The 27,155-nt window shown below is 46.2% G+C and overlaps 1 protein-coding gene across 20 annotated transcripts in view; it reads right to left on the bottom strand.

Moving 5' to 3' along the window:
* FAM193A (family with sequence similarity 193 member A) overlaps nucleotides 1–27,155 on the bottom strand; it is a 199,896-nt gene that overhangs the window by 73,373 nt on the left and 99,368 nt on the right. For 11 of the 20 annotated variants that reach the window (XR_012434560.1, XM_065544685.2, XM_074039246.1 and 8 more), the window contains 6 exons: nucleotides 21,790–21,914; nucleotides 15,037–15,184; nucleotides 6,755–6,826; nucleotides 4,008–4,085; nucleotides 2,226–2,338; nucleotides 1,842–2,084 (listed from right to left, as the gene is read on the bottom strand). Coding sequence is in view for 19 of the 20 variants with exons in the window: in XM_065544685.2 (XP_065400757.1) it covers nucleotides 1,842–2,084; nucleotides 2,226–2,338; nucleotides 4,008–4,085; nucleotides 6,755–6,826; nucleotides 15,037–15,184; nucleotides 21,790–21,914 (779 nt within the window). In the remaining variant the exon portion in view is untranslated. Of the gene's footprint in view, nucleotides 1–1,841; nucleotides 2,085–2,225; nucleotides 2,339–4,007; nucleotides 4,086–6,754; nucleotides 6,857–15,036; nucleotides 15,185–21,789; nucleotides 21,915–27,155 lie in introns of those variants that run through there. The other 9 variants (XM_074039248.1, XM_065544687.2, XM_074039251.1 and 6 more) reach the window with 3 other exon arrangements.

Here is a 27,155-nt window from a genome sequence, read left to right as displayed (position 1 = left end):
TGCAGAGTCCTAGGGCTTCCGGCAGGCCCACTGCACCTGGGACACTGCCTGGGCCAGTGCTCACACACACTCCTGAGGATGACCACCAGCACCATTTACAGATGAGAAAACTGAGGTTCTAGTGAAGTAACTCAGCCATCTGCTCCATGTGATGGCAGGAGGCTTCACCAGCCCTAGTTCCATAAAGATCCAACCCATAAGGTCCAAGAAGTACTGTGGTACAGTGACTACAATCACATTGTTCTTTTTAACCAACTTAGAAAAGGCACCAAGAAAGAGACAATATAAACCAAAAGATAACAATGGAGATTTTCAAATCATAGTTTACGTCTGGAAGACACTGATCACAAGCTGCTGAAGGCCCAGATGCCCTGAGAACCTAGCCTCCTGGTAACTGGTGATGGGCAGTTCCGGCCCAAGGAGAAAGGCTCCCACAGCCAATTTCTTCCACTACCACGTGTGGCACAAGAGACCATAACTGACATCAGCAGCTGTGACAAATGAACAGGGACGAAATTTTCCATCTTAAATTTTCATTAGGCTATATATGTTTAATTTTTATGTTTCAGTAAGAAGTTGGATAACAGCCAGCTGCAAAAATGTCAACACTCTTGTGCCCTGGAGAGAACACAGTGTCTCTAAGGCAATAAACAGCAGCTGCAATCTTTGTACGAAGAGAGTCAGTCAGTTTAGACCAGTCCTTTAAGAATTATTTTGTCTGAGAACAAGCCCAAATTGAAAATGGAAAGACTGAAGGAAAACGCCAGTCACCATGAGAAATCGAGACGGAGGGAATGAACACAAGTCAGCTGGTCAGAGAAATCCCAGAAACGCTACACGGCCAAGGTCAGGAACAACAATCTGTCCCACTGCACACCGCCACAGGGAACATGATGCCTGTGTGCTCTACGACACATGTAAAATAAACCCGAGCTGACTTTAGCAACTACATACGTTCATGCACAACCCTTTTGGAAATCAGCACGTGAAGCCTCCCCAAATGAAAGGGTCACAACTCTGAAGAAATCTGGGACTGGCCAACTACAATGTGAATTGGTGACAGCTGCACAGTCACCTCGCTAATACAAAATGCACTTCTCATCATGCGGGAACATGAGAAACAGAAACCTTTAACTGCTTTTGCTAAAGCGATCACCTGAGGCTTAGCAAGACGTGAAATAAGCATGAGTGCTGGGCTGACAGTGAGACAGGACGGATGGCAGACTGGTCACCCTTCAGAATGAGGAGATGTGAAGCCAGAATTAGAGACACTTCTTCTCTGCATACTAACATGTTTTCTCTTTTTTTTTTTTTTTTTTCTTTTTGAGACGGAGTCTCGCTCTGTCGCCCGGGCTGGAGTGCAGTGGCCGGATCTCAGCTCACTGCAAGCTCCGCCTCCCGGGTTTACGCCATTCTCCTGCCTCAGCCTCCCAAGTAGCTGGGACTACAGGCGCCCGCCACCTCGCCCGGCTAGTTTTTTTGTATTTTTTAGTAGAGACGGGGTTTCACCGTGTTAGCCAGGATGGTCTCGATCTCCTGATCTCGTGATCCGCCCGTCTCGGCCTCCCAAAGTGCTGGGATTACAGGCTTGAGCCACCGCGCCCGGCACATGTTTTTTCTTTACTGGCCTTTGTTAATTTACCATTTTTATTTTCAGATAAACAGTGTTAAAAGTTTGGGTTTACTGATTTCATGTTTTAAAAGTTGCTTTAAAAACCTCAGGGTCCCTTGTCACGAAAAGCACAATAATGATGTCCATACTTCCGTGGACATTATTGTATGTGTTTCTCATTACTGGACAACTTAAATTTCTGAAACTTTATTACAAAGCCACAACTTACAAAGTTGGTGCTGAGCCACTGTCTGTGAGAATGAGCCTGGGATGCTGCTGAATTGTGATGGGAGAGCTGGAGCCCGACCCCGAGCTTGCAGACGACACGCTGGGTGGGCTCCTCTCAGCAAGATAGTCGGGAGCAGGATCCACCTGAAGTGGGAGCTGGTGAATGTGGATGTCGTCAGTGACGGGGGGGTCCATGATACCACACGTGAGGATGTGTGAAAGGCTGCAGTCATCGCAAGCACATCTGATCAGGAATTAAGGACAGTTACCAAGCCAGCCAATGCAGAAGACTAGACCACGCTCTCTAAGGGTCGGTTCTGGGCCTCTGCTCAGCCCAGTGAAGGTCTCACAGGCCCGCCGCGCCAGCACCACAATCCAGGCTTACCTTCTCCTGTAGTTGCAGTTGGGGCAGTCGGGCATGCTCAGCCGGGACGACAACATGTGCCTCATGGTGTCCGTGAAGTTGTTCTCGCCAGTAACTGCTTTCTTATTGGTTAACTAGAGGAAATTTTAAAATGCTTTAATCTTGCAAGACCCTTCCCCAAGACATGGCTCATTATTTTTCAGTAATTCTGCTAACATGTATCATGTTCACAGACACTGTTTCCTCAGCGGGACAGGACCAGGAACAGAGGGGCAGCAGACCTGGAGGTGGTAGCAAGCAGGGGGCTGAGCCACAAAGGGCTCAGGTACCAGGAAACCCTAATCGCTTTTGTCTTCAGCAAACATGCTGCAGTGCGCCCTCAGAGCAGACACCTGCTGCAGACACCCGGCCTTTACCCTGTCTGTCATGTGCTTGGTATTTGCAAGGTACTGAGAACAGAGCTGTAGGAATGAAAACTGGTACGTGGAGGGCAAGGGGTAGGCCTGGGAGCTATTGACGAAATGGAGTCTCAACTTCCAATAGACAAGGTGAGCATCTGCATTTCAAAGAAGAACTCTGGACCCACTCTGGCAATGGGACAGGTGGCAGCTGGAAGGGCCACTCAAAAGGACAGGATGACCAGGCAAGGTGGCTCACGCCTGTAATCCCAGCACTTTGGGAGGCAGAGGCAGGCGGATCACCTGAGGTCAGGAGTTTGAGACCAGTCTGGCCAACATAGTGAAATCCCATCTCTACTAAAAATACAAAAATTAGCCAGGCGTGGTGGCTGGCACCTGTAATCCTAGCTACTTGGGAGGCTGAGGCACAAGAATCGTTTGAACCTGGGAGGCAGAGGTTGCAGTGAGCCAAATTCACGCCACTGCACTTCAGCCTGGGTGACAGAGTGAGACTTTGTCTCAAAACAACAACAAAAGCACAGGACACATGCAGAATGGGGAAAGGGAAGAGGTGAGCATGCCAAAACACTGGTGCCATCTGTATACCTGTGGTGCCCAGAGGAGACCACAAGCATGTAACTGTGGAGACAGGCATGGGGTCAAGGCCAGGGAACCACCAATATTTGCAGAAAGGCCAATGAAGTTGGAGTTTGTAAAGGAGATGGAGACAAGTGGCAGAGAACAGGAAGAGAGTCGGTGTGACACGTGGATGGGAGATCAGAGGAAGCCAAGTTTCCAGATGAAGCCAAGGGCCCCAAGACCAGATGCAGGATGTTGCTAGCAAGCTCTGCCAAACAGTACCAGCAAAGGTGGAGCACAAACCTGCCTGGAGGAGGCACTGCCAGGAAGTTGAGGAAGGGAGAGTCCAGATCTCCCAGCTGCCATGTTGAAGGCACTGCGCCTGGCACTGTGTGGAGGTTTGAGCACTCTGTCTGGGGATACTGGGCCCCCATCCCAGCTCTGGGACATCAGGCGACATCCTTAACCTCACCCTATCACCCTCCTTCGTATGTAAACTGCAGATGACACCACCTGCCTCATAAGGGACTGTGGGGACTCAGGTAATATCCTTTGCAAAATACCCAGGGCTGCTGTGGGATAGAGGGGCCACTCAATACACATGGGTTTTTCTTGAGGCGTATGTGGAAAATAAGGAAATAGGTGAACAAAATTAGTTTATCTTGAGATTAAAAACACCATCTTGAACAGTTTTTAATGCTGGCAGCACATGCCAATGTGGTCCTCCAATGCTGTTCTAACGGAGCACATCAACGTGCAGAGAAGTCATTTGCTGTCAGGACAGATTTCTACTTCCTTTAATTGCCTCTCTTATTGACAAGCTTACCTGTTCTTCAATGAATCTTCTTTGTTTAAAAAGCTCCCAGTCTTCTGTTAACATGCGCTGCTTGGTTTTCATTGTCATCTAGTAAGAGGATGTAAAAAAAAAGAAAAAAAAAAGAAAAACCTTAATACCTGCGACAATTATACAAGACACTTTCACGAGGAGATTTTCTTAAAATGATATATATATGAGAAACATCATCTGCAAACAATAAAGATACAATACTACAAATATGTTAACAGGTATTTCTTTGTTTTACTCAGTCATCACAAGTACTTTTCTCACATGAAAGAGATGAATAAACATTAAAAAAAGAAATTAAGATATTCTGACTAAATCTGTCAATACAGTGGATGAACATTCACTATTTACTGAATGCCCATTATGTGCCCTGAATGTGTTAGAAATAAGCAAGATGATGGCAACTTGGTCCTGCCACACGAAGAGCTCAGACTACAGGAAAGGAAGAGCTATTAACAGGCATATGAGACTTAAGAAGCAAAGCAAAGCAAAACTAACGAAGTAGGAAGGAATTAAAGGCAAAAAGAGACATTACTGAGAACACAGAGAAGCAAATGTGATTAATAAAACCAAAAGTCGGTTCTGCAAACTTCTGCCAAGGCTGAAAAAGGGGGAAAAAGGTAACACAAAAAAAAAAAAAAAAAAAACCAGGATTGAGAAAGGATATGGGTACGTATGAAGACTGTTTTGTTTTGTTTTTTGAGACTGAGTTTCGCTTTATCACCCAAGCTGGAGTGCAGTGGTGCAATCTCGGCTCAATGCAACCTGTGCCTCCTGGGTTCAAGCGATTCTTGTGCTTTAGCCTCCTGAGTAGCTGGGATTACAGGCGCCCACCACCACGCCCAGCTCGTTTTTCTATTTTTACTAGAGACGGTGTTTCACCATGTTGGCGAGGCTGGTCTTGAACTCCTGGCCTCAAGTGATCCACCTGCCTCGGCCTCCCGAAGTACTGGGATTACAAGCATGAGCCACTGCACTCCCTGGCCAGAAGGCTGTTTTTTAAACTATGAGACAAAGTATCTTTTTAAGTTGATACTTTGCAGTATCTAAAGAAGAGTTGCAAACAAGGGGCTCATGGGCTGTTTTGTCCCACTTGCACAATGCCTTTTTAAAAAAATTTTCAAGATTTCACCTAATAATCCAGATTTCTGGCTTCTCTTGACAACTCGGCGGCTCTGGTGGCCCTGTGAAGACTGCTGGACTGCCCCTAACAGAGAACAGGAGAACACATGCACGCACACCCAGGTGTGGCCTTCACTACCCATGCCCCACGCTCCACCAGGGCCTATCCCAACTGAGGGCACTTTCTAAGGTGAGGGTGGTGATGGCCATGAGCACCACAGGAACTCTGGGGCTGCTCTACCCCATATCATCCATTTCTGTGACTTTCCCTAGCCCTTCAGGTGTGAGCTTACAACCCTTTACTAAATGATGTGGATAACTTCTTGAGCCAAATTCCATTTGTAAAACTGACTCGACATAGAAGGAAACTTGAGATAGACTAATAAATGTGATATACATGAAAAAGGCAGACAAGATCTATAGTTCTTGTTATTCTTCCCTGTAAAAATGAATTAGGCCCCAAAGTTTTACGGTAGGTTCTATCAAATCCTTTATGGGACAGAAAATTTAAACTATTCCCGAAAACTGCAAAAACGCAGAGAGTTTCTCAATGCATTCTATGAAGCTAGCACAACCTTTATACAAAACAAGTAAGACCTCAAAGACCAAGACAACTCAATTATACCTCAGAATATAGATATAAAAGTCCTAGCTGGATGCAGTGGCTCACACCTGTAATCCCAGCGCTTTGGTAGGCCAAGGTGGGAGGATCACTTGAGGCCAGGAATTTGAGAACAGTCTAGATAATAAGGTAAGACCCCCACCGCTACAAAAAATTTCATTTGTTTGTAAAGAAAATTATCTTTGAGACAAAGTCTCTCACTCTGTCGCTTAGGCTGGACTACAGTGGTGTGATCACAACTTACTGTAGCCTCAACCTCCTGGGCCTGTGATCCTCCCACCTCAGCCTCCCAAGTGGCTAGGACCACAGGCACACACCACCACACCTGACTAATTTTTTTTTTTTTCCTTGTAGAGATGGGGTTCTCCCTATGTTGCCCAGGTTGGTCTCAAACTCCTGGGCTCAAGCGATCCTTCTGCTTTGGCCTCCCAAAGTGCTGGAATTACAGGTGTGAGCCACTGCGCCAAGCCAAAATTTAGCTGGCACACTGGCACGTGCCTATGGTCCCAGCTACTCAGGAGGCTGAAGTGGGAGGATAGCTTGAGCCCAGGGGTTCGAAGCTGCAGAGAACTAATATCTTGTCATTGCACTCCAGCCTGGCCAGCAGTGTGAAACCCTGTCTCTAAAAATAATTTTATATAGCTGTCCAAATACACATACACACACACACAGGCGCACACGCGCACACACGTCCTAAATCAAGTATCAGCTAACAAATTTAATAATGGAATAAAGAATGACATATCATGATCTACTAGCGTTTCATCCCAGGAATGCAAGAATGTGTCAAAATTAGGTAACCTAAACTCTTAATTCATATAGAAATTGATGTAAGAAAAATCATACCACCAATTTTGACATCTTCCTGTTTTATTTTTTAAATGATAGCCTAAATAAACTAGAAATAAAAGTAAACTTCTTTAATTTGCTAGAAAGTATCAAAAGTCTGTATGGCAAGCATCAAACTTCATGGTGAAACACTCACAGCAGCCCCTCGAAGCCAGGACTGGACAAGGGTGCCAGTATCAATGCTCTTATTCACACTGGTCTGAAGGTCCTAGTGGAAGCCAAAAAAAGGGGACAAATGCTGGAAAAGATGAGATAAACCTATCATTATTTGTAGAAGATACTGTGATTTCCTAGACTCCCAGATTCAAGACTCAACTCAAAAACTACAGGAGTTAATGCCGGCATCTGGCGAGACAACTGGTCACAGGGCATCTCCATTTTCCCAGTTTCCAGCATGAACGCTTTAAACACACATTCCCCGCTCAAGATGCCGGGCATAGTAGCCCCTCAAACTACAGACTATGGAGGCAGAAAATGGGTCAAGATTTACAAACTATAAAACCATAATACAAGATATTTTTTAAAACCTTAAAAAAGAGTGACATACCATATTCTTGGATGGGAAGATTCAATATGGGTGCCAATTCTCCCTTTTCACTGTATATGTCTGCAGTTATTGTAAAATCTTAGTGTAGAGCTTAAGAGTTGTTTGATAAATAACATCAATTAAAACCTCTTCCTTGACTCCTTACAGCTTCTGGGAAATTTTTTTTTTTTTTGGGGGGGGGAACAAATTTGGGTACTTGCAGGCTTATGTATGTGTCAAACAACAAAGAATGAATTTTAGAAAGCAAACATAAAAATAATTTATTTCAAACTTCCAGCCTGGGCAACATGGTGAAACCCCATCTCTACCAAAAATACAAACAAAAAAATTAGCCAGGCATGGTGGTGTGTGCTGTGATCCCAGCTACTCTGGAGGCTGAGGTGGGAGGGCTGCTTGAGACCAGCTGGCGGAGGTTGCAGTGAGCCCAGATGACACCACCGCCTAGGTGAGAGTAAGACTCCATCTCAAACAAACAAAAACCTACCACTCTCTTGCCACATACATACATATTTGTGAACAGAGACTCAATTATTTTACATGTATTCAACATTTTAAAACCTTTGAATCAGTATAAAATTTCTAAAATGTTATTAGAAGCAACCAATGTTCATTCAAAGGTTTTAAATTAAATGGCGCATTACAATGGCTCCAGTGGAGAGTGGAGCGGCCACAAACCAAGAACTCCAGGGGTCACTGCAGCCGCCCCCAAAGCTTTCAGGGGAACACAGCCCTGCTAACATACTGATTCTGAACTTTTGGCCTCGAGAACTGTGAGCATAAATTTCTGTTGTTTTCAGCTCCCCCCAACCTCCCACCCATGCATACGTGGTTCCAGAATGACTATTATTCTCTCAATTTCCCTCAATTGTATTAGTGGCGGATTGTTTCTCATGGTTTCTTCAAAAGAGAGTTAAAATAAAAACGCATCTCCTGGCCAGGTGTGGTGGCTCACGCCTGTAATTTCAGCACTTTGGGAGGCTGAGGTGGGTGGATCATGAGGTCAAGAAATCTAGACCATCCTGGTCAACAGGGTGAAACCTTGTCTCTACTACAAATACAAAAATTAGCTGGCGTGGTGGCGCATGCCTGTAGTCCCAGCTACTCGGGAGGCTGAGGCAGGAGAATCACTTGAACCCGGGAGGCAGAGGTTGCAGTGAGCCAAGATCGCGCCACCGCACTCCAGCCTGGCGACAGAAAGAGACTCCGTCTCAAAAAAAAATCATCTTCTGGTTCTTTTAGTGAAGAGACTGATTTTCTCTTTGTAAAAACGATGTAACATGCAATTTTAAAGAAATACACTTTACTTTTTAAGTGACACTGTATTTTTTCCCTAGAGAGAATATGTATATGTTATTTTTACATATATACTATCTTTCCTGGAACAACAGCAATATATAATACCATATATAATAGTTCAAAATAAATGTTTAACTTCAAGAAACAGATACATCAAGAAATTACTATTCCCAAAGGATTTTTCAGTCTTAGTAAAGGAATTTTCTTAAAGGCATTTTTGCGTTTCGTTACAGTTCAATTGGAGAAATGAATCTCTGAAACTAGAACTTTATCTGCCATTTCCATCACATGTGGAACTAAGGACAGCACCCCAGGCTCCTAGGGGCAGGATGTTATGCTACTTAGGCCACCACTGACCTAAACCCCAATAGGCCTGCCTGAGGCCCTCGGGAGCCTCCTCCCACCTGCAGATGTGGTAACACCAGGAAGCAGTAGTGAGGCTCTAGCCACACTGGGTTTGGCCCAGCGCTCAGTAAGGGTTCATCTTCCTTCTCTTCCATCTCTTCCCCTATGTTATCACTAACTATACTATTTTTCTGAAGTCACCTGAAGGTTACAAGTTATTCACAACCTCAGAAACTTATATTGACACATGATGGGAAAGCCAGGTGATATGGCTTAGATCTCATGTCAAACTGTATTCCCCAATGTTGGAGGTGGGGCCTGGTGGGAGGTGATTGCATCATGGGGTCAGATTTCCCCAAAGGTGCTATTCTAGTGATAGTGAGTTCCCAGGAGATCTGGTTGTTGTTTAAAAGTGTGTAGCACCTCCCCACCCCGCTTCCTCCTACTCCGGCCATGTAAGATGTGCTGGTTTCCCCTTCCCCTTCCACCATGATTGTAAGTTGCCTGAGGCCTCCCAGCCATGCTTCCTATTCAGCCACAGAACTGTGAGCCAATTAAACTGCTTTTCTTTATAAATTATCCAGTCTCAGGTATTTCTTTATAGCAGTGCAAGAATGGACTAATCCACCAGGGATGAATCAAGTGAACAGCGTCAATTCTACAGAAGAAAAACACCAAATGCAGGAGAAAGGGAGGTGGGAGTTCCACGCAGAAAAGCTTCCAGACTCAAAGCTTCTCCACAACAGGCCAGCATCTCCTGTTCAACACCAGGACAGGAACCACTGACACACGCAAATCACCGCTGTTGACAGGCAAAGCTGATGTGCACTTAAGCTTGCAGACAGGTGCCTCCCCTGAAGGGTACTCTGCAAATCCCTAGGAAACAATGAGTACCAGGCACAGAGGCCACCAGCCCCAGTCAGGGACAGATGTGTCCCTGAAATGAAATCTGAGATGAGACCTCATGGTCACCTAGTCCAAACACCTCTCCAACTATTCTCCACATTCCCTATCATGGGGAACTCATCTCTACACTACAGCCCACTCTGCCTTCGAACGACCCTTGCAAGGGACTCTTTCTGATCACACACATCTACATGGGGTCTAGACTCTGCTCCCGGGGGCTGTCTGGGACGAACTCAATGTTTGCTTCACACTGGTCATTTCTTGACCGCTCAGGCCAGCATAAGGGACTCAGGCCTCAAGTCCCTTATGCTTCCCTGCCAGGGGTGTCCAGCCTGGTTAGAGGTGTCCTGAGGACATGCAGCGAGGCTGCCACCACCCTGATTACAGGACCTTCCACGTCTGCCCTGTGACATCACGTCAACCTGTTACATTGATATGGTTCACCTTTGTCCCCACCCAAATCTCATGTCAAATTGTAATTCCCACATGTTAGGGGAGGAACCTGGTGGGAGGTGATGGGATGATGGGGGCGGATTTCCCCCATGCTGTTCTCATGATAGTGAGTTCTCACAAGATATGATAGCTTAGAAGTGTGGCATTTCCCCTCTTGCTCTCTCTCTCCTGCCACCACGTAAGACGTGCATTGCCTCCTCTTCTCCTTCTGCCATGATTATAAGTTTCCTAAGGCCTCCCCAGCCATGAGGAACTGTGAATCAATTAAACCTCTGTTCTTTATAAATTACCCAGAATCAGGTAGGTTGTTTTTTTCCTTCTTTGAGACAGAGTTTCGCTCTCGTTGCCCAGGCTGGAGTGCAATGGCACGATCTCAGCTCACCCCAACCTCTGCCTCCCGGGTTCAAGCGACTCTCCTGCCTCAGCCTCCTGAGTAGGTGGGATGACAGGCACGTACCACCACACTCAGCTAATTTTGTATTTTTAGTAGAGATGGGGGTTCGCCATGTTGGTCAGGCTGGTCTTGAACTCCCGACCTCAGGTGATCCGCCCACCTTGGCCTCCCTAAGTGCTGGGATTACAGGTGTGAGCATCGCACCTGGCCTCAGGTAGTTCTTTATAGCAGTGTGAAAACAGACTGATATGCCCACCCTTCTGGGTCTGATGACACTCTCCAGTGGATTCATCAACACTCAGCTTCTCCATCCGCACATCTGTTACTGCTACAAACACTAACAAGACTGTGGAGGAGGGCCCTGACACAGTGTTCTCTGGGCCAAAGGCAAATACCACCATTGCTGCCATTATAGTGTACTGTGGGCAGCTATCCATGCCTACTCAGAAGGTGCTTGGGGCACCTCTTTTTTTAAGAGGTCCTTGGTAAAGGCAGGCAGGATCCTATGCACTTGGGAGGTTTCAATGACCTAATGCAATACAACTTGACTGCAACTCATGCTGGCAAGACAGAGACTCAGCAGGTGACACTATGTCGTCAACGGAGACACTCTCGGATTAAGGACCCTTTCACGTGCTTCCCACAAGCAGCCTCTCTGGGAGTTCTGAAACCCTGCCCTGCACAGTGGCTCTTCCCTGGGCTTCAGAGACCTGAGCTCCTATCCCTGCTCCCAGCCAGGGTGGTTGTGGCTTCTCACACCTCGCTCCTCTGTGAGGCCAGAGCAGATCAGCTTCACTCCCTCGAGCCCCAGTGACAACAGTGAGCCAGGAAGAAAAATCGGCCTCTCGCCTTTTGTTTTTCCTTCTCAAGGTCTTTCCTTCACAGTGTCTGCTGATGACCTGAGATCTCACTGCTCCTCCCCTCCTCTGTACTCTCAATAAACCACCCTGCTTAGGTGCCATGGGATGTGCTCCAGAGCAGTGGTCCCCAATCTTTTTGGCACTAGGGATCGATTTCATGGAAGACAACTTTTCCACAGACCAGGTGAGGCAAGTGGATGGTTTCGGGATGATTCAAGTTCATAACATTTACTGTACACTTTATTTCTATTATTACTGCACTGTAATACAGGATGAAATAATCATACAACTCACCCCAATGCATAATCAGTGGAAGCCCTGAGCTTGTTTTCCTTCAACTAGATGGTCCCATCTGGAGGCGATGGGAGACAGTGACGGATCAGCAGGCATTAGACTCTCATGAGAAGTGTACAACCCAGATCCCTCGCACGCGCAGCTCACAATAGGGTTTGTGCTTCTATGAGGATCTAATGTCTCTGCTGATCTGACAGGAGCTGGAGTTCAGGTAGTAATGCAAGGCATGGGGAGTGGCTATAAATCCTGACAAAACTTCCCTTGCTCACCGGCCACTCACCTCCTGCTGTGCAGCCTGGTTCCTAAAAGGTCATGGACTAGTACTGGTCTGTGACCCAAAAGTCGGGGATCCCTGCCCTATAGGGTACCCAGTAACCAGCGGCCCACAGTACAATACCAACACAGGGACTATTTACTGTCCCTATGCCTATATATTTTTTTCATTTTTTGAGATATGGTCTCACTCTGTTGTCCAGGATGGAGTGAGGTGGCATGATCATAGCTCACCACAGCCTTGACCTCCTAGGCTCAAGCGATCCTCCCATCTCAGCCTCCCAAGTAGCTGAAACCACAAGTGCACGCTACCATGCCCGGCTAATTTTTGTATTTTTGTAGAGACAAGGTCTATCTATGTTGCCCAGGCTGGTCTCAAACTTCCAGGCTTAAGTAATCCACCTGCCTCAGCCTCCCAAAGTGCTGGGAATACAGGTGTGAGCCACTGAGCCTGGCCGTTTTCTTTTTTTTTTTTTTTTTCTGAGACAGGGTCTCACTCTGTCACCCAGGCTACAGTGCAGTGGCACCATCATAGCTCACTGCAGCCTCAAACTCTCGGTCTTAAGTGATCCTCCCCTTGTCAGTCTCTGGAGTGGCTGGAACCACAAGCACATGGCACTAAGCCTAATTTTTTGTAGAGACAAAGTCTCACTATGTTGCCCAGGCTGGTCTCAAACTCCTGGGCTCAAGTGATCCTCCCACCTTAGCCTCCTAAAGTGCTGAAATTACAAGTGTGAGCCACTGCACCTGGCCAGTTTTGCTTTTTAAAAATAACACACAAAAAACTTATTTGGAATCAAAAGCTCGTGTAAAACTAAAACATCACCTAATGTCATTATCTCATTTTGCAGGTGGGAAACTAAGACTAGGGAGGGAAAACACTCAGAGGGCAGATCCAGGACTGCATTCTGGTGTTGATTGCCATGTAGGGTTCTCCCTGGGACCCAAGTCAAGAACATCCCAGGGAGTGGTGACCTGGACACACTACTGGCCCTCCTGCACGGCCACAGCCCCGAAGAGCCTGTGCTCAAGATGCCCACTTCCTGGAGCAGGCTAATGCCCACTATCCTAGCTCCCCCCAACTCCTGCTCCCTCTACCAGAACAGCAAACTTGTGAAAATCGGCTGGTACACCCACAGATGGCAGAGGGGAATGCAGCTTTCAGCACCCTCTCTGCTGTGCTGTCCCCACATGGCACAGCTGCAGCCCCTGGGATGCTCCAGGTCTCACGAGATGAAGGCTGCTGAGGTGCTGCTGCAGTGGGAGACTCTGCCCTCCCCACCTGGCATCCAGACCCTGCTCTCACTCAGTAGTCAGGCTAAGAAGTCGCTGGTCAGTGACAAACCACAGCTGGAAAGTCTCTGGTTGCAAAAACAGACAAAAACATGAATTAGGAATGCCCACTTTGAAGAAAACACAAAACAGCAACTGCTCTCTCAGGCCTCACCATGAGGCTCAGGACACAGAGGGAGTCTCCCAGGACCAAACTGACCTCGAAGGCCCCTTCTCACCCTGATGTGCTGTGCGTACAGCGGCCAAGGAAGAAGCGCAGACAGAGTCATGGGAGAATCTCAGGGCCACCCGCCCTAAGACAAGCTCAACAGCACAGAATTTCGCATGTGACAAAGTTGGAACTTATTCCACTGAAGCTGATGAAGGTTCAAAAAAAGCCAGCAGGCCAGGCGCCGTGGCTCACAAATGTAATCCCAGTACTTTGGGAGGCTGAGAACGCAGAAGAATGGAGTAGGAGAAAACCCGCGAAAATCCAAACAACAGACCATTTGTAGCTCTAGTCCCTGTGGCTGCAGTAGAGAACAGTAACAGAAAACACGGCCTGTAACTGTGAAATCAGTGACACGCTTCTCGGGAGCAGTGAGCACATGCTAGTCCCTTCCTTCTTCCCAGTCCCTCACAGCACTGACAAGGAACACTGACAAGGAGCCACGGCTGGCATCCACGTGGCACTCACCATGCCAGGGCAGACATGGAAACAGCACATGTCTTAGGCTAGAGCCCAGGTTCCATTTTCCTACAGAGAGTCTCCAAAGTGCAACAGATAAATAACTCAGTCACTCCTCCTTTACCACTGCTCACACTACTGTCATCTTTAAACCAGGGCCGCTCTCAATTCCTTCCTGGCCGAACCCCGCTTTAGGAGAGCAGGCAGGCCAGGGGTGAGAAAGAGGGGGCGCCATCTCAAAGCCCTGCTCTGTCTGAGAGGCTTGAGCTACCTGAGCACCTTCCCTTCAGATCCACCTCCAGCAGATGCCCTCCCTCTTCTGTCTTCCACTTCATTAGCCACCTGCCACCTGTGCATGTGTCTGCACTCCTTTCTAGACTAGGACAGATGGACAATGAGCTCTCAACAGCAGAGTGCTCAGTAAATGGCTCCTGGACTTAAAAATCTCCTACCTGGACCGGGCTTGGTGGCTCACACCTGTAATCCCAACACTTTGGGAGGCTGAGGCAGGCAGACCACCTGAGGTCGGGAGTTCGAGACCAGCCTGATCAACATGGAGAAACCCTGTCTCTACTAAAAATACAAAATTAGCTGGGCGTGGTGGCACATGTAATCCCAGCTACTCGGGAGACTGAGGCAGGAGAATCACTTGAACCCGGGAGGCAGAGGTTGGGGTGAGCCCAGATCTCACCATTGCACTCCAGCCTGGGCAACAAGAGCGAAACTCCATCTCAAAAAAAAAAAAACACACACACACACACAAAACAAAACCTTCTACCTGGGGTGCAGAGCCTGGGTGACAGCCTGTGTGAGTGACAGCGGGTATGCCCAGGCCAAGGCGAACCTGACCAACTGCTGCCACCACACCTCAGGCACAGGAGGCCCAAGCCATCTGTGATGCCAACAGGTTTCCCATCCCTTCTGGAAAACCAGCAGCTGGCACGCACACAGGGGCTACCCACACGCGCCTCTGGGCCTCAGTCGGGAATTCCCGGCTTGCAGCTCAGGACAAAGCTAGTGTCTTGGTGCTGCCTTCAACGTGGCTGTGCGAGGGTGGGCGCGGGGTGTGGTGGTCCCGGGTGGCACTCACCTGCTCGTCGACATAGGCATCGATCCTCTTCTGGCACTCCAGCCACTCCTCAGCGACTCTGCGCAGCTCCTCCTCGGAGCGCTGGTACCTCTGCAGCAAGGTACTGTATGTGTCCTCACTGCAGGTGTCGTGTGTGGTGGTTCCTAGCCTAGGAGAGAGAAGGCCTTGTAACAAAGGAAAGAACTCAAAGGCTCTGAAGCAGAGATTAGAAATGCGCTTCCTGCTGCTACTATCCTGTTTTGTCAACTCGCCTCCCAACATGGAAAACGGGGTGCCACTCTGCACCACAGCAGGGAGCTGTGAGGGATCAACAGATCCCCATGCAAGGCCACTGGGACAGACTTGTAAAAAGGAGATGCTCGGCTGGGCACGGTGGCTCATGTCTGTAATCCCAGCACTTTGGGAGGCTGAGGTGGCTGGATCACCTGAGGTCAGGAGTTCGAGACCAGCCTGCCCAATATGGCAAAACCCCATCTCTACTAAAAGTACAAAAAAAAAATTAGCTGGGTATGGTGGCAGGCACCCATAGTCCCAGCTACTTGGGAGGCTGAGACAGGAGAACTGCTTGAACCCAGGAGGTGGAGGTTGCAGTGAGCCGAGATCACGCCACTGCACTCTAGCCTGGGCGACAGAGCAAGACTCGTCTCAAAAAAAAAAAAAAAAAAAAAAGAGCAGCTCAAAGAAACAACAGCTTCTGAGAAAACAAATGAGCACTGAACAACATGTCTCTAAAGACTATGGCTTAACAATTCAGTTTACCAAATATGGAATTGCAAAATAAAAAAATTAGATAAAAATAAAAATTAAAAATGATAAAAAAAATATGGGGATGCAAAGTTATTTTACTCTTGAAAATGCAACTGGCTCAGAGAAAACAAAACATTTAATGAGACATAAAATTTAGATCTGGTTTTCAAATAAAGCAAAACAAAATTTGATTTACTTGAAGAAATACAGTTACAGTTTTCTGTCTACTATATTATATTGTATTAAGAAAGATGGCAGTCGGGCACAGTGGCTCGCGCCTGTAATCCCAGCACTTTGGGAGGCCAAGGGGAGCAGATCACCTGAGGTCGGGAGTTCAAGACCAGCCTGGCCAACATGGAGAAACCCCGTCTCTACTAAAAATACAACAATTAGCCAGGTGTGGTAGCGCATGCCTGTAATCCCAGCTACTCAGGAGGCTGGGACAGGAGAATCACTTGAACCTGGGAGGTGGAGGCTGTGGTGAACCGAGATTGCGCCACTGCACTCCAGCCTAGCAGACAGGGTGAGACTCTGCCTCAAAAAAAAAAAAAAAAAGACAAAAAAAAAAAGAAAGATAGCAAGATGGAAAATGAGAAAATAAACAGGAAACAAAAGACAAACATGCAGGTGGACAGTGAGAAAAAACACCTCGATTTCTGAAGAGACCGTGAGCAAGATGGCGCTTGGGAGACAGAAGGCTGGGGGCTGGGGTTAGGAGGAGGACACAGAGAGGTGTGGAGACACATGTAGATCATCACCAGAAAAACCTCATGTTCCTAATACCTAAATCTATCAGTGTGAGCCAAAATAAGTGAAATAAAGACATCTTGACAAGGACAGCTTACAATCAAATACAACGTTTATAATATATCAAGAGCTCAAAGACTCTGTGCAGGGTTAGGGATCAGCACTGTTTATATAAAACACTAGAAGCCACCAAATGAATAACGGCACATCTAGAAGAATCAGTACTTGATAACTAGATACTTATTACCAATTTTATAATTATGTCTACCCATTCACACACACATTCATGTATATATACACATACATATTTTGAAATGGAAATATGCCCATGGTAACTAAAGATATGACTACAGCATGTTTAAAAATACGTGTAGTGGACATAGGGAAAAAATGTATAATACTAAATTATTTATAAAACCTAACTTTATGATTTTCTATATTTTCAGAATTTTATTTGTAATGACAATCTAACGATTTTATAATAAACAATAAAGAAAGCTATGTGGAAATCAGGATCTTTTCATGGGTGAAATGGGCAGGAATGACTCCCTCTTCTCCTCTGACCTATCTCCAACCTCACAGCTACTGAAGCCATCTGTGCGCTCACCTATTGCAGTCTCTCCAGGGGAGGCAGCAGAGGTTAGGTGTAACTGGACAGTCATTTAGGGAAGCACAAAGGAAAGAAACAACACTGATGCACATGGATTGAGGCTACTTCAAAACATCAAAGCTATTCTCCTAAGTCTGTTTCTGCCCCTCAGGAGACAAAACTCCTTAAGACACGGACTCCAGCGGCGCCGGGCTTCTGCCACACTGCAGCCCGTGAAGTAGTTTTTCTCCCGCTTCTCCTCTGCCAGCCTTGCTCTTCTGTGACTGGTTTCCATTCTTCATACAGAACCTAGTTTCTACCCAATTCCATCCTGCCCCTACTTGCTCCACCTGGAATGCTGGGATGCGGCATTATACCCTGTCATGTGTTCCTTGTTCCGCTCCTCCTGGAAGTAAGAATTTACCTCTTCCAATTTATAGAATTCAGGTAATTTGGAGCCAAGGGAGAGCAAAGTAGGTGGGGGAGGCGGTTTGTGGATATCTTTGGTGGTGTAATTGGAAAGCAATCTGCAGGCACAGGGCTTCCCCACAAGCAAAGCTGTGCTAGGATCAAAAGAGTCACAGGGACTATCCACAGGGTTGAGTTAAATCAATGGCTCAGCAAACAGGTTTCTATCTAAATATTGAGACTGCAAATGCAAGACAGCAGCATGGAAACAGGCTTACTGTAACATTACCAATAATGTGTATGTGAAACGTTATTACTGATAAAGAGAATAAAATAACATTGGTTTGGGTAAATTTTATAAGCCTAATTTAATTTATATTTAAAGTGAAGCCCACAATGGGCTACTGACACCCACAACAAAGAGAAGCAGGCCTGAGGGATGCACCCCCTGATAGAAACAACCCCCATCTACGCCTCGGCCTGCCAGGGGATCTGAGCAGAGCCGTCCAGAGCCTTCAGATCCTACCAATTCTCAGGCAGGACAGAGGATGGAGGTGGCCAGACTGCTCTGTGAACACGCCCACGCAGGATCAGACCAAGGCACCCCCAGGACAGATGGCCCAGTTCTTTCATAGATACATTTTAAGACAAAAAGGAGCGGGGAGTCAGGGGAAGGAGCCTGCCAATTACAGACTTTCAAAGGCTATGGGGAAAAAAAGAAGGGGGCAATGCAGAGTTACTGTTTAATGGGTAGAGTTTCTGTTTTGGTTGAGGAAAAAATTTTAAAGTACATAGTGGTAATGGTTATAAACACTACGAATATAATTAATGTTAAGGAAATATACACTTAAAATTGTTAAAATGGTAAGCTTTATGTTATATATACTTTACCATAATTTTTAAAAAATGTAATATATCAAAAGCCACTGAATTGTACATTTTAGGTGGATGAATTGTACAATATGTATTTCATGATACAGAAACTTTAGGGGGTGTTTGTATGTAATCAGTAGCAAAATTTTTATGAATTGTTAAATGTATATCTGTACACTAGCAATGCAAATCTGAATTATCTTGAATTAGTCTCAGGCTGACAAGGGAGTCAGGTGCAGAGCACAAAGGCATGGCGTGTCCTGGCGTCATCAGTGCTGCTCAGAGAACACGCTGGTTGGTCTCACTCTGTCCCTGTCTGTGTTTATCCTTCTCCCTCAACTGTCTCTGGGTCTCGAAAGTGAGAAGTGAGACTGCAGCTTGAGCCCCAGCATCCACACTGGAGACATGGCTCACGGTTGGAGTATGACCATTAATACCCAATGACCAAACAGAAAATCCAGAACTAGGGCACAGAAAAAGATGGGAGCTTTATGATGCACTTCAGGTTTCAGTCACCCACCCACAGTCTGACAGGCTGACGAAACTCACTGGCTTACCACTAAAATTTTTTTTTAAGGTAGATACCTGGAATCTTGTTTTTAGAGCCCCTCTCCCAAGATGCATGTCTTCTCATGAAAAGTGCTTTTGATAAATCTGAACGTCATAACCAGGAACAAAGTCTACTCCACATTCCAGATTCACCACTGTGAATCCTCTTCCGATACCTTTTATTCTGCAAGGGTCACATTAAGGACTTTCCAATTTTGATACACAGTGGCCACAGAAGGGAAGGAATGGCTAAGAAGCAGGTCGGGGCACAGGGAACACTGGAAGGGTCTGCGGCCCACCTGCCAGCTGGCCACACCCCCCATAACACCTTGTTCTGTTCTTGGTTTTTTTTTTTTTTTTCTGTTTTGTTGAGATGGAGTCTCGCTCTGTCTGTCCCCCATGCTGGATGGAGTGCAGTGGCATGATCTCGGCTCACTGCAACCTCCGCTCTCGGGTTCATGCCATTCTCCTGCCTCAGCCTCGCGAGTAGCTGAGACTACAGGTGGGTGCCACCACGCCTGGCTAATTTTTGTATTTTTAGTAGAGACGGGGTTTCACCGTGTTAGCCAGGATGGTCTCAATCTCCTGACCTTGTGATCTGCCCCCGTCAGCCTCCCAAAGTGCTGGAATTACAGGCATGAGCCACTGCGCCTGGCCCTTTTTTTTCACTTTTTAACAGATAGGGTCTTGCTGTTACCCAGTCTGGTCTCCAGCTCCTAGGCTTAAGCAATCCTCCTGCCTCAGCCTCCCAAGTAGCTGGGACTAGAGGCATGAGCCACCACGCGCAGCTTCTGATCTTTTTGTCCTCAATTCTCTTTTACTTAACTGCTTTCTCTAGAAGTAAGGTTATGAAGTGGAGATGGTCAGGACCCCTCGAAGCAAATTTGTGAATACAGGAAACAAAGACTGGGTCAATAATCGGATTTTGGTTTTGTTGTTGTTTTGTTTTGTTTTTTTGTTTTGTTTTTTTTTTGAGATGGAATCTCGCTCTGTGGCTCAGGCTGGAGTGCAGTGGCACAATCTCAGCTCACTGCAAGCTCCGCCTCCCGGGTTCACGCCATTCTTCTGCCTCAGCCTCCCAAGTAGCTGGGACCACAGGCGCGTGCCACTATACTCGGCTAATTTTTTGTATTTTTAGTAGAGATGGGGTTTGACCATGTCAGCCAGGATGGTCTTGATCTCCTGACCTCGTGATCCGCTCGGCTCGGCCAGGATCACAGGGATTACAAAGTGCGGGGATTACAGGTGTGAAGCACTGTGCCCAGCCTAATACACGGATTTTAAGAGAAAAAAGGCAGATTGGGTGTAGTGGCTCATACCTGTAATCCTAGCACTTTGGGAGGCTGAGGCAGGTGGATCGCTTGAGGTCAGGAGTTCAAGACCAGCCTGGCCAACATGGTGAAACCCCGTCTCTATTAAAAATACAAAAATTAGCCGGGCGTGGTGGTGCAAGCTTATAATCCCAACCCCGGCTACTTGGGAGGCTGAGGCAGGAGAATCGCTTGAACCTGGGAGGTGGAGGTTGCAGTGAGCTGAGATCGTGCCACTGCACTCCAGCCTTGGTGACACAGCAAGACACTGTCTCAAAAACAAAATAAATAAAATAAAATAGCAATAACTGGTGTAGTCAACAGAACAATTTATTCCCTTGCTTTGTGAAGCTAACAATTTTTTTTTTTCCCCGGAGACAGCATCTTACTCTATCGCCCAGGCTAGAGTGCAGTGGTGCACTCTCGCCTCACTGCAACCTCTGCCTCTGGGGTTCAAGCAATTCTTCTGCCTCAGCCTTCTGCACAGCCAGGATCACAGGTGTGTGCCACCACACCCGGCTGATTTTTATATTTTTAGTAGAAATGGGGTATTACCATGTTGGCCAGGCTGGTCTCAAACTCCTGACCTCAGGTGATCCACCCACGTAAGGCCTCCCAAAGTGTTGGAATTACAGGCATGAGCCACCACACTTGGCCCCTAAGTATGTATTAATGTGGTCAAATGTAGATGGCTGCTGTCCCGATGGGTCTGTATTATTGGAATGTGCTCACGTGATAAATAGAACAAAACACCAAAGAACAAAATCACCAAACTGCAGACCTGTGGTAGCTCATGCATGACTCAGTGCAGGGAACAGTGTTCTGCTGTTCAATTTTTGTAATTTTTGCTGCTAATTTTTGTATTTTTAATAGAGACGGGGTTTCACCATGTTGGCCAGGCTGGTCTTGACCTCAGCGTTCTGCTGAGTGACATCACATCAGGAGGAACACGCCTCCTAACTGAACATGGTACCACAGGGCAAACACATGACCCCGAGCAGATACCCCATGAGTGACTGCTGCACCTGCATCCCTTTCTCAGTGAAAGCACAGAACCCAGCCAGCCTCCCTAGCGTGAAGAAGCCATATGGAAGCGCTACACAAGGAGACAAAACAACAGAGCCCCGGGTAGCAAGGGAATGTGTAGGAGACACCAAGCTGTATCCAGGGGGCCTTAGGCACCCTCAGACTTGGGCCTCTTCCCTCCTCCATTTCCCCTGCATGTCCAAGAGCCATAGCATGAACCACATCACAGGTGCCCGGCCAAGGATGGGTCTTGTCAAGGAAAAGTGCTATATTTACTGTAGCTTTTCTGTATGAGGAATTTATGGTGTAAAATCTTAGTAGCATTTAAAAGTTTAATTGTATTACTTCTCGGGTTTTGAGTTTTTGGCCCAAACTATCTTTTTCTCTAAGCCCTGTTATTTTTCCTGCAAGAACTTTCATACTTGATGGTACTCAGGTACACCAGTCAGGAGAAAAGACTGTGCTGTCACACTACAAAGACGTATACGGGTTAAGGCCAAATACCTGATTTGTGACACCAGTGCGGGCAAGTTGCTCTGAAGAAGTGGCTCTGAAAAGACCAGATTTTCAAACAGGTGTTTATTATGCAGTTCCCACGTCACTTGGAACTTTTTCAAGTGTTCATTTTCCTAGTTTAGAAAAAGAAAAAGATAAACAGAATATGTAGTGAATTGCTAAAGACTTGAAAATTCCCAAAGGGATTCCCTCCCCGCTCTCCCTCTCCCCACACCACACACACATCCCTCTTTACAGGCCCAGAGCGTTCAGCTTATGGTAAGTGCTGTTCCCTGTATGTCCCAAGGCACACAGTGGATCAGAACTCCGACTACAAGGACATGCAGTCAGTCTAGATGGCAAGTTTAGAAGGGCCGCAAAGACGGGGTGACAGGTGTACACAGAGACAAAGCAGTAACCAAACGTCTGAGAGTCAATTCTCACAATTATACTTTTAAATTGTAATGACAGCCCTTACAGTTCAGACAGTTTAGATACATCAAGTCCCTCAGTGCCAAAGGATAATAATTTTCTTACCTATTTGGAGAAACCTTCCATTCTAATTAATACACACAATTTCTCCACTTGCAAGACCCTATTAGAGGTAAGGTTTTTTTTGTCTTCCTAATAAACATAGGCAAACTCGTCAATTACTTTAGCCAATACCATGAAAACCTAGAAGTGTCCCAGTCATCATAGAGAGTCATGTCAACAGAAATGTACAGCAAGCCCCCAACACAAGACCACTGAGGTTGATGCCATTATTACCTTTCCTAAATGTAATGGTCACATTTAATAAGTCTTGCTACAACCATGCGTGTGTGAATCCATGCTTCCCTCTGTCAACTACACGGACACTATTTGTGTTCAGATCACGTTACATCTTTGGGTGAATGTTCCTGACTTCAACAACCGCCAGCTCTGGAAGCTGCACTTCATCATGCTTGGCTACTCCACGTCTCCTGAGTCGGGTCACTCACAGGGACTGGGTTTAGAGGTCTGCTCCTGTTTACAATATAGCCAAGCTGAGTTGATGGAGACCTTAGCAAATGAACGACACAAAGATTTCATTGTTATGTCACCTGATAACCCTAGTTGGTATGGGGGCTGAGAGAACAAATTATAATGATTAACTTCTGTTCTTCAAAGTAAACACCTATAAACACATTTGGAGACAGCACACCAGTGATACTGCTAGACCACTGTGTGCTAGCCTTGCTGGTTATAGCTCTGTTTTCATACCTGGAAACACAAGGATTGAAAGATTCAGCAATGAATCTATGCCATCTGCAGAAAACCTCAAACCTTCCATTTTGTTAACATTTCCAACACTTTTCCTCATCTGGTTTTCACCAGTGCCTCCCAGATTGAAACATCATCACTCCTGTTTCACACCAAGCATATCTCAGAGCAAGCACGTTCGGTACAGGAAAAATGCATGTCGCAGGAGACTGGGGCCAGGTAACTGATAACCAGTCCCAGGCTGGAACCCACAAATGTGCTCGTAATAATGAAGCAGGTGAAGTGCCAAGCCCATGCTGCCCAGGCCCTGTGCCAGGTACGAGGACACAAAGACTACCTCCTGCTAAAGTAGTCTGCTGCTCTCCAGGGGTTCCCGGAGAACAGAACAGTAGGCAGTGACCTGACTTACGATTCAGCTACAGGACAAAGAGTACATGGGAATGAATGCAGCACCCGGATCAGACCAGGATGGCAACCAGTTGATGGAGGGGCCTCCTGGAAGAGCTGAGGCGTTGCCTGGCCTCCATTGGAAACCTCTAGGATAGCCATTTCCACTTGCCTGCCTATGAGTGGAATAACAAATCTGGCTTTCTGGGCCAGCTGCTAGTGGTCACTGGGTGAAGGCCGATTTATAAAGATGTTCAGTATTTTTAATAAAATCTAAAATTACACCTCTAGGTGAGGCATGCAAGACAAACAGGTATCAGACTCACTTCACAACCTGAAATCAACTTGGAGTGTCTAGCATGGCCAGGCACTGTCCTCAGCGCTGAATTCAGTGCCTCCAGTAAGCTCCCTGTGAATTTGGTACTGCCCTGCCATGCCCCATCGACAGGTGTAGAACCAGCATAGAGGGGCTCAAATAACTGGACCGGGGCATGCAGGCATGGGCTCTGCAGGGTATGTTGTCACAGGTCCTACGAGAGGTAAGGCCTATGGAAGAACTCCTGAGCTATAGGCAGAAAGGCTTGTCAGTGACCTAAGGGCAGGCTTTGCAGACTGTTCTCGATTCCCACTACAAAAAAAGGCTTGGGGGTTTGGAAGAAGGAAGACAAGATGTTTAGAATGAAGTTCCTACAATAGACAGAAATAACGGGATATTTGAATATTTCTTATTTGTGGATGAAAATTTAGACTTCACTATTACAGCCTGGTGAGGCGTTTGCTAGATGACTAGAAGCATAACTTAAGCCTCGTGCCAATTTTATTATTTTTTTTAGATTTCTTAAAAAAAAAAAAATTGAGTGATTGGTCGATTGATTGAGACAGGGTCTCGCTCTGTCGCACAGGCTGGAGTGCAGTGGTGCAATCTTGGCTCACTGCAACCTCCGCCTCCCGGGCTCAAGCAATCCTCTTACCTCATCCTCCTGAGTAGCTGGGACTACAGGTGCGCACTACCATGCTCAGCTAAGTTTTATATCTTTTGTAGAGACGGGATCTCACCACGTTGCCCAGGCTGGTCTTGAACTCCTGGACTCAAGCACTCAAGTAATCCGCCCACGGTGGCCTCCCAAAGTGTTGAGATTACAGGTGTGGGCCACCACGCCCAGTCCCCCAATTTTATTTTAATATTTAAAGTACAAAAAATGTGACTCATTATCCAGTTTGATCCCCCAGGCAGTGTAGAATACACATGAGGGCATTCTCCAGTGAAGTTGCATTTCTGAGAACATCTTTCTATGTCCAAAAGCATCCACTGAGTTCAGCAAAAACAGCAGAATGGGGGTGCTATTCACAGAGGAGCTAATTAGCTGGCAGAGTTTGTACAGCAAATTAACATGTTGCTTCAAAGAAAACAAGTGACACAATCTGTGGCGAATCATAAAATCTGAGCTTTCAAGCAAAAAAGAAAACTTCAGAAAATTTGCATTTGCTGCTGTTGGCTTGAAAGGTCCTATACACTTAAAGGCCTTTCTGATGAGATCAGTGGTGATACGAACAAATATCATTTTTTGATATTAATAAAAGTGTCAACATCCAGAAGATATTCAGTGAACCAGTATTTGCAAAATGACCTATGAATGACACTAGAAAAACATGTATAAGTAGGGAGTCCATTCATGGAGTGAGCTGGAACCTGTGGATTTGAATGGAACAGAGTAGGGTAAGTTCAGTGATATAGTTTCAGACTCTACATCACAACTAACCATTAAGAAACTCTCACGCATTGGTGTACTCTCAAAGAAATCTACCAGGATTTGAAGAGGCTATTAAAATATTCTTCCTGGCAGGGCGCGGTGGCTCACGGCTGTAATCCCAGCACTTTGGGAGGCTAAGACAGACGAATCACGAGGTCAGGAGATCAAGACCATCCTGGCTAGCACAGTGAAACCCTGTCTCTACTAAAAATACAAAAAATTAGCCTGATGTGGTGGCACCCACCTGTAGTCCCAGCTCCTCGGGAGGCTGAGGCAGGAGAATCACTTGAATCCAGGAAGCAGAGGTTGCAGTGAGCCGAGATCACAAGAGACAGAGCGAGATTTTTTTTGAGACGGAGCAAGACTCCATCTCAAAAAAAAAAAAAAAAAAAAAAAATTATTCTTCCTTTTTCCAACTACGTTATCTGTAAAAAGTTGAATTTTCTTCAGTAACTTCAACCAGACAACCTATGACAACAGACTGAATGCAGAAGATGAAGCTCCCACTGCTTCTACAGAGAGATCTAAGAGGTGTGAGTGACCCACTCTTCTTAAGAAATATGTTGGCCGGGTGCGGTGGCTCATGCCTGTAATCCCAGCACTTTGGGAGTCCAAGGCAGGCAGATCACCTGAGGTCAGGAGTTTGAGACCAGACTGGCCAACATGGTGGAATCCCGTCTCTACTAAAAAAAATACAAAAAAATTAGCCAGGTGTGGTGGCGGGCACCTGCAATCCCAGCTACTTGGGAGGCTGAGGCAGGAGAATCACTTGAACTCGGGAGGCAGAGGTTTCAGTGAGCCAAGATCACACCATTGCATTCCAACCTGGGCAACAATGTTTTATTCTGGAAAACAGTTATTTTTACATGTGTAGTTTATGTTACATTATCTAATATAAAAGTGTATTGCTTGTTACATTCTCTAATATATGTGAAATATGCAATTTATGTAATCTCATGAGAGCTTACATTTTTAAAATGACAATAAGCATTTAAAAAATTTCTCAGTTTGGCCGGGTGCGGTGGCTCAAGCCTGTAATCCCAGCACTTTGGGAGGCCGAGACGGGCAGATCATGAGGTCAGGAGATCGAGACCATCCTGGCTAACACGGTGAAACCCCGTCTCTACTAAAAATACAAGAAAATTAGCCGGGCGAGGTGGCGGGCGCCTGTAGTCCCAGCTACTCGGGAGGCTGAGGCAGGAGAATGGCGTGAACCCAGGGGAGCGGAGCTTGCAGTGAGCCGAGATCACGCCACTGCACTCCAGCCTGGGGCACAGAGCAAGACTCCGCGTCAAAAAAAAAAAAAAAAAAAAATTTTCTCAGTTTGAATTTCAATAAAGCAAGTACTGATATAAGTCTGCATAAAAAAGCACACTTCGGGGTCCTAAATTTTTAAGTATTAAGGGGCCTGAGTCCAAAACTGTTGAGAATTACTGCCCTGAGACACTGAGTTTATCTTAAGCTGGTACTGCATAGATCACTGGATGGCAGTGTAATAATGTGGCTATAAATGTGTGAAGATTTTTGGGTCCTGACTGGAATAACCCAACCATAAAGAGATTGGCTGGCATTAGTCGATAAGAAATTACTGTCAGTCTTCATGGATGTGACAATGGAACTGTGGCTACGTAAGATAATGGATGACTATTTTTAGAGACACTTATTGGAATATTCTAAGACAAAAAGGCACATTGTCTGGAACCCATATTAAAATACTGCATCAAAAAGAGGGTGGAAGAGAAAGTGGAAGAAAAAGAAGGCATAATGAAGTCAGAGTGGCAAAATGCTGATTAACTGTGGATCTGGGTAAGGAGTACATAGAGATTCGCTGTAGTCTCCACCCAGAATCCCGAATTCTACATTACAACATCTCGCAGACCATTTTCAATGAAGTCCTGTATTTTGTGTTTGAGATCACTTTTTCTTTGATGTTCTGTAGCTGTCACTATCCTATATCCAGAGAAGGCTTTTTCAACATTTTACTTGGGAAATCTG

The sequence above is a fragment of the Macaca fascicularis genome, chromosome 5 (assembly GCF_037993035.2).
Source record: "Macaca fascicularis isolate 582-1 chromosome 5, T2T-MFA8v1.1".
NCBI classification, from domain to species: Eukaryota; Metazoa; Chordata; class Mammalia; order Primates; family Cercopithecidae; genus Macaca; species Macaca fascicularis.
The sequence above is the reverse complement of the archived record's forward strand: the minus strand, read 5'-3'. Positions and strand labels throughout refer to the sequence as shown.